Source organism: Tenrec ecaudatus, unplaced genomic scaffold (genome assembly GCF_050624435.1).
Source record: "Tenrec ecaudatus isolate mTenEca1 unplaced genomic scaffold, mTenEca1.hap1 Scaffold_252, whole genome shotgun sequence".
Classification (NCBI taxonomy): Eukaryota; Metazoa; Chordata; class Mammalia; order Afrosoricida; family Tenrecidae; genus Tenrec; species Tenrec ecaudatus.
Window position 1 is genome coordinate 478,200 of NW_027458698.1, and position 12,049 is coordinate 490,248.

The 12,049-nt window shown below is 42.9% G+C and overlaps 1 protein-coding gene across 1 annotated transcript; it reads right to left on the reverse strand.

Moving 5' to 3' along the window:
• Positions 1 to 1,502: 1,502 nt before the first annotated feature.
• Positions 1,503 to 2,021, reverse strand: LOC142436387 (translationally-controlled tumor protein-like). Its single transcript, XM_075540076.1, has one exon. It carries the CDS (start codon positions 2,019 to 2,021, stop codon positions 1,503 to 1,505), a length of 519 nt encoding a protein of 172 aa, XP_075396191.1.
• Positions 2,022 to 12,049: the final 10,028 nt, after the last annotated feature.

Here is a 12,049-nt window from a genome sequence, read left to right on the forward strand (position 1 = left end):
TCAGTCTTCCTTTCTATGCACTGAAGAATGTATAACTTTCACATTCCTTGGTCACAGGAAATTGAAAATACTGTCTGCACACTTCTTTAATTTCCTTTTCTCAATTGTGTTTTAAATATATTACATGCCCTAAATCAATGACACTACAAGCAGAAGAATCATATGCTCCAAGGGGATGATTGATAAAGTTATCTGCATTAAAGTAAAAAAAAATCTGGAAGGTGAGAAGAGGTGAATAGAAAACACAGAGTTAGGGGTGGATGTGGGGGTCACACTTAACCCTAGCTCAATCTAAGAACAATTAGTTCTTATGACATTGCCCTGATCAGCATGTGCCCTTTTGAAGGAACCACAGGTGTGGGTGCTACAGCAAAGTGTGGTGAAGAAATGAGATGGTATCTTGCTCTCAGAAAGAATGGTGTCTGGGGTCTTAAGCTTTGTTTTTAAACAAGCAGTGATCTCAGTGTAACATCAACTAAGTCCACATGGAGAAGAACACCAACATGCTGATCAAAGGATTGCCAATAGTCACATTCAAATCTAAGGAGAGAATTGTATCAGAGTTTAATTTTTTAACTCTGATTTTGAGAAGGCTGTGGATGACATTTGAAGGCCAAATACATTTGCGGGTTCTACACAAGGAATAAGCTTCTGGTGATTTCTCTCTGACCATAAATAAGGGATGGGAATAACCTGGTTATCAGACAGAGTATTAGAGAGATGATTATAGCAGATTGAAATAAAAAATCTGACTTGAAAGTTAAAAACTTGTTATTTGATCTCCCTATTGATACACTTTCACCTTAATCTTGTTTTTTAATACTTTCTGGTTTTGGTTTCCAAATTGAGTTTATTTCTTTACTGTTGTTGTTATTGTTGACAGCCTTCTGAGTCTGTTATGGATCTTTCTATACATATTTGGTATATAGAACCCAGTGTGGGTGACTCTATAGAAACTATAGCTACATTAAGGGTTCCTGGTGGGAGATAATGAGGAGTTGCTATCAAGAAATTTAAGCAAAAACAAACAAACAAAAAAGAAATATAAGCCAAAAGAAAATGTTTGAAACTGATAGTCATTTGCATGACAAGATACAACTATTGAATGATGTGATATCTGGATTAGTTCTCAAAATGGTTTGAGGAAAAAGAAAGAATCAGAAAATTCCAAGGCTTCTGCAGGCATACTTTAAAATCCTCAAGGTAACATCTTTGCTTTTCAACACTTTTTTTTGTTGCATTTCCAACTCTTTATTTTAGTTTTGTTTAAATGCATTTTATTTTTAGACAACCTACACGACATTTTTTGTGTTTTTTTTCTTAAACAAAAAAAAAGCCTCTGCTCCAAAAAATCAAGGTCACCGCTCCAAGTCAAGGTCACAAGTCGACGCAGAGCTCATGATGGCATCAGTTCCGTTTGTCTCGGTCCTGGTGTCGTGTGGGCGGACCGCAGACAGCTAGGAGGAGGGGCGGTCGGGCGGTCGGTCGTGCGTTGCCCACTGTCAGCACTTCTCCATCTCTAAGCCGTCCTTGAAGAAGATCATGTACGGGGTCCCGCCGCCCTCGCGGTAGTCCAGCAGGGCCACCATGCCGTCGGGAATCGTGTTCTCGCCCTGAAAGAACTGGTACTTCTTGAAATTGGCGAGGATGTGCTTGATCTGCTCGGCAGCCCCGGTCATAAAGGGCTTCATGCGTTCCGGCTTCCGCTCCTCCAGCTTGCCTTTGAGGGATTTCATGTAGTCCTTGATGTACCTCTTGTAGGCCTCCTTGGTGAAGCTGGTCTCCTGCAAGTGATGGTTCATGACGATGTCCACGTCGGTGACCACCTTGTGCTCGGGCCCGTCGCCCTCGGGGCCTTTGGCGGACGCGTTGCCGCCGATGAGCGCGTCATAGATGTGGCCTTGGGCCCTGCGAACCATGGTGCCCTCCACTTCCAGACACAGCCCGCCCGTGATCTCCCAGATCTTGTACACGTCAGAGAACAGCTCATCTCGGCTGATGAGGTCCCGGTAGATGATCATGACGGTGGCGAGAGGGCGGTGGCTGCGCTGGCTTCGGGCAGCTCGGAGCTCCAAGAGGACAGCGCTGAAGGGAGCGAAAGTTACAGTTGGCGCTGGGGGAGGGGCGGCCGGCGCAAGGGGAGGGGCATCTGGCAGAAGGGGCGGGGTGCTTTTCAACACTTTCAAGATGTCTTTTGAAGCAGATTTATCTACTGTCATGGTTCACTTGATCTCTTGACTTCTGCTTCCATGGGCACTTATTGTGCATGCAAGCAAGATGTAATCATTGACAATCCCAATATGTTCTAAAATTCTCATTATGCTATGTATTGGTCCAGTCACATAAAATGTAACTTTCTACCCACCCCAATGGGAAGAGAATGACTTTCTGTTTGTGAAAGCCTTACAAGTGTTGTATTTATTTCTTTCATAATGAGCATGTGTAACAGAAAGCATACAAGTCTACTTTTGGGGTGAACTGGGTGTAATCTATATTGAATTTTGAAGATATGGATTTACTTGCTGTATTCAATATAAACAGGGCAAACAGATTGGTATGTACTGCTCACTCTCTATCTCTTTTAAAGCTCAGTACCTATTCGGGGCCCTCATTGTGTTTAAATATCTTAATTATATGCAGAGGTTCATTATCTGTATCAACTTTCTGGGGTCATAATTCTTTGTAGTGTAGTAATTACGTAATGATGTCAGGTTTAGAGTCTGGTCGAGTAGTATGCTCAGTGGGTCTATTAATCAAGAGATGGTGGCTTCAAACTCACCAAGTTTCCAATTGAGAAAGGTGAGAAGTTTGCTCCCATAAAGACATATTTTAGTTTTTATCAAAGTACCTGATACTTCCTCTTGAGTGGAAATGGAATGGTCCACGTGTACTTTATAGGAGAAATATGTGGTTTTTCTAATCCCAGAAAGAATTACAGTCATAAAAACTCACAGGGGCAGTTCTACCTTGTCCTAAATAGTTATTAGTCTGCTCTGATGCAATGGCAGTGAGAATATTTTTACTCTTATTCTGGATTATGGTATATAATGAAAACATTTTCAGTTGCCTGCAGGGATGTGGGTGATTTTTCTGTTTTCCTGATAGTAGGACATGCAATAGGGCCAGTAGTTTGGGGATCCTATTATGGACAGCATTGAGGGAACTAGGGAGCAATTCTAGTCTGTCCAATGATTGGCTATGAGGGGGAATGGACACAGTGTTACTGGGCTTGATTTATTTTATGTTGATGATATAAAATGAAACTCTGATGGATCAGTTGTGATGGTATCATGTGTGAAGACATTCCATGGTAAAGGGATTCAGGCTGTTTGGTAAATCCTTTACTCCCTTCATAAGCTTTCTGAGATAAAGGTAAAGGGATTATCCTGAGGTATAGCAGCACAGCCTTTCATCTATGAAAGCATTATAGAGAATTGAAAAGAGAGATGTAGGACCTGACTACAGCAAGAAAGGAGACCTGGATCAGAGTTCTTCTGTGGACCAGCAGTCCCTACACAGTGAACCTCCTAGATCCAAGGTAATGTTGAAGCACACATACACATACACAGTGCTATCTAAAGCAAGTTAATCCCACAGATAGTCCAAGCAGACAAGGAACTTGCCCCAGAAGCAACAGAATAAGAGAGGCTTAACCTATGGCTGATAGGCTACGTAACATAAGCCACAGAATTCTACCCACCTAATTTATAAGAAAATACACTTTAAACGGAAACCCCCCCAATTAGTGATGATTCCTTCAAAACACACTTAAAAACTAAGAAAATGTGCTGGACTCTTCTTCAGAGCTCAACACTGAACACATCTGGTTGGATGCCATTTTTGGAAGGGTATTGCCCATCCCTCTTCCCTTTCACGTTCTTCAATGTTATTGAAATCACTTGGGTTTAGGAACAGTCGGTTTTTTGTAATGGGTTAGGTTCTTTATCGGCTTGCTTGGCTAGGATTCTCAGAAGGTTAACGATTACGATAATGTCAGCCTAGGTGACAAGTAATGCCATCACATCCATGAAGAGATTTTCTGTCAGCAGCCAGAAGTGGGAGGTGCTATCCTGGTGGGTGTGGTTTCCCCCAGTATAAATGTAAGTGGATTCTCTCTGTAAGCTGTGCAGATTTGGCCAGGTCCAGGGCCTCACCATACTTGTGCATCTCCAGACTTGAGACAGCATCTTGCCATATTTCCTACATAACTTGGATTCATCCTTCTGCATAGCCTGGGAGGATGCAGCCTACCGTCCCACGTTCCCATCTTGGATTCCTCTGGTACTCACCTACTTGAGTCAAGAGAGTGGTCCAGAATGATATCTGAGCCTTGAAAGCCTCTACAACTGTGAATTGAAAAGGTGAGTAGTGTGACTAGAATTTTTTCTAAACATTTCTGACATGGTGTAATGGTGGCGGGATGGGATTAAAAGTGAGGCTTGCTTCTTTAGTAAAGGGCACAGTCTCTGACACTCATGGGGAAGCACTGATTCAATAACAGTCAGTGACTAAAGGTGCGGGGGCGAAGATTTCAGAGAATGGAGGTCACCCACCCACTTGGCCTTCCCTAAGGTCTGACCAGATGCAGCTTACCCTTCATGGGTCAGGATTCCTTTTGGAGAAGATTCGTCAGAATGAGCACAGGGACCCACTCAGCATCTTGGAGCTTCCCATCCAGAGTTATGTTGCAACATGAGGCTTCATCCATTGCCCCTCTGGAGCGGCTGTCCATAGAATTTTCCCACTGTTGTTCATGGCAGCTGTTGCCTGGAGATAGAGGGAGACAGTGAAAGTCATGGTGGAGTCCTGGCTCTTCATCTCGCTGCCCCTGGTTGTTCTAGTGACAAACTCACAGGACATCTTTTGCTTGTTAAAGACAGTCTTCATATTCTAAGTTTCCAGAGCTGTTCAAGAACATTTGATATTTGGTTGTGTTTAGTTTACAGTGGCCCATGTTTGTCTGAGAATTGTGCCTCATAGTGTTTTCAAAGGTTATTTTTTTTCAAAAGTCAGTCACCAGATCTATCTGTTAAAGTGTCTCTGAGGAGAAAGGAACCATCTTCTCAGTTAGCTGCTAAACATTGTAACTCTTTGTGTTATTGGGGGTTCCAAGTTTAATTTCACATTTATTCAAGAGGGAAATTGACACCTTGTGTTGTATTTATTTTGGAGGATTTAAAGAATTTTTAAAATTATGGTAAATTCTTCCTTTTAAGCTTCTTGGGTTTGCATTTGTATATGTTTTGTTTCACTTTCTAGTAAAATTCTCTGACATTTAAGGAAAAGGCATTTCTTTTAGAATGCTGTTGTTGGTGTTGCTGAGATGACTACAAGGTGTGACATAATTGTGGTTCAACTACAAGCCCAGGGAGATAACATAGAGCTAAATAAGAGACCGTCATAGTATTTTCACATTAGAATAGAGGCGTCTAACATACTAAGAATTGTGTAGGAAGATTTGCATTCTGGTGGTGAGAATAATTTTTTATATAATTCATGAATTCTATTTATGAATCATAAAATGTCTGTTATTGACAAGGTGTTTTAGGCTGTTCATGTTGTTAAGAGATATGGAATTGGTCCAGAATCCTACATACCCTCAGCACTGACTCATAGTTAGCCTATATGAAAATGGAGGAAATACTGGAAAATCCGTGGACATCCTCAAAATTGTAATGTTGAAATGAAATGCTGCAGTTATCATGTCACTCTAGCTTAATGAATTGGTTATACTAAGAAAGTGTTTATACTACACACTGCTATAAAGTCTTTGATGTAATCATTCAAATTGTTAATTTGGTCTTCAAATACCCAATTCTTTATAGGCCATTGTCTTCCTTGCAAAATGCTGACAGAGACCTGCTCTGATCTGCCTTGCAAGATGTTGATCTTAATTACAAGATGCAGGGGGGAAACCTGCCCAGATCTTCCTTGAAAGATATCGATTATCTGACTTGTAAGATGGTGATAGAAGACCTGACAAAAGTATTTCTTGCAAGATGTTATTAAGTTTCCTTGCAAGATGGTGGGAAAACATTCTCTTATCTGTCTTACAATATGTTGCTGATACTCTTTTTAAAAGGTGATGATAGAAGACCTGGTCTGAGCTTCACGGATCTTTTTTGGAAGATGCTGATAGAGGACTGCTCTGATCTTCCTGGCAAGATGTTGCTGGTCTTCCTTGCAAATTGTGAGAGGAGACCTGTTCTGCTCTACCTTGCAAGATTTTGCTGAACTTCCTTGCAAGAAATTGATTGAGACCTGCAATGATCTTCCTTACAAGATATCGCTGGTCTTCCTTAAAGGGTGCTGATAGAAGACCTGCTCTGGTCTTCCTTGCCAAGATGTCGCTGATCTGCTTTGCAATATAGAAGACCTGCAATGATATTTCGTGCAAGATGCTGCTGATCTTCTTCAAAGAAGCTATTAGAAGACCTGCTCTGGTCATTCTTACAAAGATGTGGAAGATATTCCTTGGAAAATGCTGTGAGGAGACCCGCTCTGATCTTTGTTGAAAGATCATTAATTTTAAAATTATTTTTAATATCAGATTTTTATTTTGAAGAATGTTATTTAAAAATACTGGCCAATTAACGTGTCGTGCAAGTCCAAATGTTGACCCGTGTGGGTGTGTGTCTATGTGTGTCTGGTCTAAACCTGAGTTAGACAGAGGAGTCATGGCCAGGCAGGACATAGCAGACACACAAACTCAGATGGTCCAAAGAAAAAACAGCATAATCCGGTGGTAGGCACAACATGCCAATAATATAGACCTAGAAGCAGCTGCTGCATGAGATGACCTGGAAAGCTTTTTCGCGCAGTACTCTTCCAGAAAATTGTTCCCAGCACGACTCCCAATGCACAGAGGGGAGGATCTATTTTGTGAGTGGGATCAATCTGATGTGCCCTTCCCTGAAAACGCCACTGATTTCCCTGCAAAATTCTGATAGAAGACATGCTCTGATCTGCCTTGCAAAATTTTGCAGATCTATCTATCAAGATGGTGGGAGAAGACCTGCCCAGATCTGGCTTGAAATACGTCATCAATCTGGCACTCAAGATGGTAAAAAAAGACCTACTACGGTGTTCCATAACAGGTCGCTAATCTTCTTTGCAAAATGCTGGAAGAACCTACTGTGATCACTTTTTCAAGATGTCGCTGATATCTCTTAATGATGATGAGAGAAGGCCCATTCTGATATTCCCTGATCTGCCTTGCAAGATGCTGATAGAAGATCTGCCATGATTTACCGTGCAAAATGTTGCAGCTGTTCCCTGCAAGTTGCCAGAACCAACCTGCTCTGTTCTGCCTTGCAAGTTTGTGCTGATCTTCCTTGGAAGATATCCCTGGTCTTCCTTAACAGGTGCTGAGAGAAGACCTGCTCTGATCTTCCTTTCAGGATGCTTCATATCTGCCTTGCTAGATGCTGATAGAAAACCTAGTAATATCTGCCATGCAACATTTTGCAGATTTCTTACCAAGATGCTGATACAATACTTGCTTGGACCTTGCTTGCAAGATATGCCTGGGATTCTGATTTTTCATGCATCATTTTGCTGAACTTCCTTGCAAGATGTGCCTGGCCTTCTGATTTGCGATGCAAGATATTGCTGATTTTCCTTGCAAGATGCTGATACAAGACCTGCTCTGATCTTCCTCGCAAGGAATCCATAATCTTGCTTTAGTTGTGCTGAGGAAAGACCCGCTCTGATCTTTCTGGCAAGATTTTGCTGATCTGCCTTGTAAGATGCTGACAGAAGACCTGCTCTGACTTGCCTTGCAAGATGTCGCCGATCTTCATTGGAAGATGCTGAGAGATAACCTGGTTTGATAGTCCATGCAAAATATCCCTCGTCTTCCTTAAATCGTGCTGAGATAAGACTTGTTCCAATCTTCTTGCAACACGCTTCTGATCTGCCTTGCAAGAAGGTGATGGAAGACGTGCTCGGATCTTCCTTGCAGATGTGGATCATCATGTTTGCCATATAGAAGACCTGTGCTGGCCTTGCTTGCAAAATGCTGCTGATCTTCCTTGGAAAATGCTGATAGGAGAGCTTCCCTGGTTTTCCTGGCCAAATGTGACTGATATTCCTTGCAAGATGCTGGGAGGAGACCTGGTCTAATCTACCTACCAAGATATTGCAGTTTCTCCATAGAAGATGCTGAAAGAAGACCTGCACTAATCAACCTTGCAAGACATCAATGATATGCGTGGCAAGATAGCAGACCTGCTCTGATCTCCCTTGGATGTGGCTACTGATCATCCTTGTAAGATGCTGAGGGCAACCTGAGGGAGATGTTCCCAAGTGCGCATGCATCTCCTTCTTCAACGTGTCTGAGCCCAGTTCAGGCTTCAGAAGGCCTACAGGTGGGTGAAAAATTATCGCTCCTACTCTCTGGAAAATTTTGGGTATGTATGGATAGGGTTCACTTCTCCTTTTACTCTTTTAGGTTTGCTTCAAAAGGTTTGTGGGAAAAATAGGACTTTTATCAATATTTCAATATTGCACAACAAGACCCTGGCATAAGCAGAATGCTACGCCCTTAGAGAGACATGTGTGGGGGGGCCCTTAATGTGTGTGTGTGCTTGCACATCATATAGGGTTGTTTGCGTAGCATGGGTTTTAGCAAACACCTCAAGAGTCTGTCAACCAGTGGTGTAGGTCATGCAACCAATGTGGTACATTCTCATGTGCTTATTTACATATGTTTGTCAAACTCACCCTGCTCATAAGGAGTTCTGCATGCTGTCGACCTGCTCTGGCTCCTCTCTGGTGAAAAAGTTCACCTCTTCTTACTGCGGAATATTATGGGTGCTCTTTCATTGTTCAAAAGTTTCATGATTTTTTAATTATTAATTTTAACATCGGGTTTATATGCAGAATAATGTTTTTTAAAGATCCTGCTGGATGTTCCTGTTGGATGTACGCAATGTTGACTCCTGTGCGTGTGTATGTGTGTGTTTGTGTGAGTGTGTGCATGGGATTGCACATCACAAAAGAGTCTTTGTGTAGCGTAGGATTTACCAAACACCTTGGAAGTCAGTCTAGGTCACGCAAACACTGTGGTACCTTCTGATATGCCAATTTACATGTCTTTATCAAATTGGTGCTGCTCCTAGGAGCAGTGCAGGCTGTCAAACAACTCAGGCTACTCAATGGCTAACAAATTCACCTCCTCCTGCTGTGCAATAATTCTGGGTCGGTTTCATATCTCACATGTCTCACGATTTTCTTTAATTATTAATTATAAAATCAGATTTTTATGTTGAAGAATGTTATTTAAAGAAATTGGCCGATTATCTTGCCGTGAAATTCCAAATGTTAACTGGTGTGTGTGTGTGTGTGTGTGTGTGTGTGTGTGTGTGTGTGTGATTGTATGCTGTAATCCTGAGTGAGACAGATGACTGACGGCCAGGCAGGGCTGTACCGACAGGCAGACATAGAAATACAGGTGGTAAAAAAAACACAACAAAAAACAAAGCCAAATCTGATGGTAGGCACAACGTGCTGATAATACAGTCCTAGAACCAGCTGCTGCATGAGATGACCTGCAAAGCTACTTCACACAGTACCCTTTCTGGAAAATGTTTGCAGCACCACTCCCTAACCCACAGATGATAGGATCTTCCTTGTGAGATGGGATCAATCTGATGTGCCCTTCCTTGAAAACGCCACTGATCTTCCCTGCAAAATGCTGATAGAAGACCTGCTCTGATCTGCCTTGCAAAACTGCTGATCTATCTAACAAGATGCTGGGAGAAGACCTGCCCAGATCTTCCTTGAAAGATGCCATCGATCTGCCATGCAGGATAGTGACAAAAGACCTAATATGGTGTTCCTAGTAAGAGGTCGCTAATCTTCCTTGCAAGATGCTGGGAGAACTTCCTCTGAACTCTCTTTCGAGATGTCTTTCATATTTCTTAATGGTGCTGAAAGAAGTCCTACTCTGATCTTCCCTGATCTGCCTTGCAAGACACTGATAGAAGACTTGCCATGATCTCCCTTGCAAGATGCCGGAAGAAGCTGCTCTGAATTGTCTTTCAAGATGACCTTCATATTTCTTAAGGGTGCTTGTAGAAGGCCTACTCTGATCTTCCCTGATCTGCCCTGCAAGATGCTGATAGAAGACCAGACATGATATTCCTCCCAAGTTGCTGCAGCTCTTCCCTGCAGGTTGCCCATGAAAAACTGCTGTGAACTGCCTGGCAAGATATCTCTGGCCGCCCTTAACAGGTGCTGAGACAAGACCTGCTCTGATCTTCCATGCAAGTTATCCCTGGACTTCCTTTAGAGATGCTGAGGGAAAACCCGCCCTGATCTTTCTGGCAAGATTTTGTTGACCTGTCTTGCAAGATGCTGACAGAAGACCTGCTCTGATCTGCCACGCCAGATTTTACCGATCTTCTTACCAAGAGGCGGATACAACACTTGCTCTGATCTTCCTTGCAAGATATGCCTGGGCTTCTGATCTGTCGTGCAACATCTTTCTGATCTTCCTTGCAAGATGTGCCTGGCCTTCTGATCTGCCATGCAAGATATTGCTGATCTTCCTTGCAAGATGCTGATACAAGATCTGCTCTGATCTTCCTTGCAAGTAACCCCTGGCCTTCCTTTCGAGGTGCTGAGGGAAGACCCGCTCTGATCTTTCTGGCAAGATTTTTTTTGATCTGCCTTGCAAGACGCTGACAGAAGACCTGTTCTGACCTGCCCTGCAAGATGTCGCCGATCTTCCTTGGAACACGCTGATAGATGACGTGGTGTGATATTCCACGCAAAATATCCCCCGTCTTCCTTAAATCGTGCCGAGATAGGACCTGTTGCGATCTTCTTGCAACAGGTCTGCCTTGCAAGATGGTGATGGACGACGTGATCTGCCTTGCAAGATGGTGATGGAAGACGTGCTCGGATCTTCCTTGCACATGTGGATCATCATGTTTGCCATATAGAAGACCTGCTCTGGTCTTCCTTGCAAAATGCTGCTGATCTTCCTTGGAAGATGCTGATAGGAGAGCTTCTCTCGTCTTTCTTGCCAAGACGTGCCAGATATTCCTTGCAAGATGCTGGGAGGAGACCTGGTCTAATCTACCTACCAAGATATTGCAGAGTCTCCATAGAAGATGCTGATAGAAGACCTGTGCCAATCAACCTTGCAAGACATCACTGATCTGCTTGGCAAGATAGCAGATCTGGTCTGATCTCCCTTGGATGTGACTACTGATCATCCTTGTAAGATGCTGAGGGAAACCTGACGGAGACGTCCATATATGCACATCCCTCTCTGCCTTCAAAAGGTCTGAACACAGTTCAGCCATCAGGAGTCGCATATGTGGGTGAAATAATTCTTCCTCCTCCTCTCTGGAAAAATTTGGATAGGTAGGCATAGGGTTCACAACACTTTTTTCTCATCTTGTGTTTGCTTCAAAAGATTTGTAGGAAAAATGGGACTTTTATCTATATTTGATAATTGTACATCAAGACCCTGGCATACGCAGAATGCTACACCCTTAGAGAGACATGTTTGGGTGGCCCTGAATGTGTGTGTGTGTGTGTGTGTGTGCTTGCACATCATATACGGCTGCTTGCGTAGCATGGGTTTTACCAAACACCCCGACAGTCTGTCACCAGTGGTCTAGGCCAGGCAAACACTGGGGTGACTTCTCATGTGCTTATATACGCATGTTTGTCAAACTCACCCTGCTCATAAGGAGGTCGGCATGCGGTCGACCAGACTTGGCTCCTCTCTGGTTAAAAACTTCAACTCATCTTATTGCGGGATAGTATGAGTCCATCTTTCATTGCTGAAATCCGTTATCTGATTTTTGTAACTGTTAAATTTTAACATTGGGTTTATATATAGAATAATGTATTTTAAAGATACTGACAGATGTTCTTGTTGGGTGTGCACAAATGATGACTGCTGTGAGTCTGTGTGTGTGTGAGTGTGTGCGTGTGCTAGCACATCATACAAGAGTCTCTGTGTAGCGTAGGATTTACCAAACACCTTGGAAGTGAGTCAACCAGTGGCCTAGGTCAGGCAAACACTGTG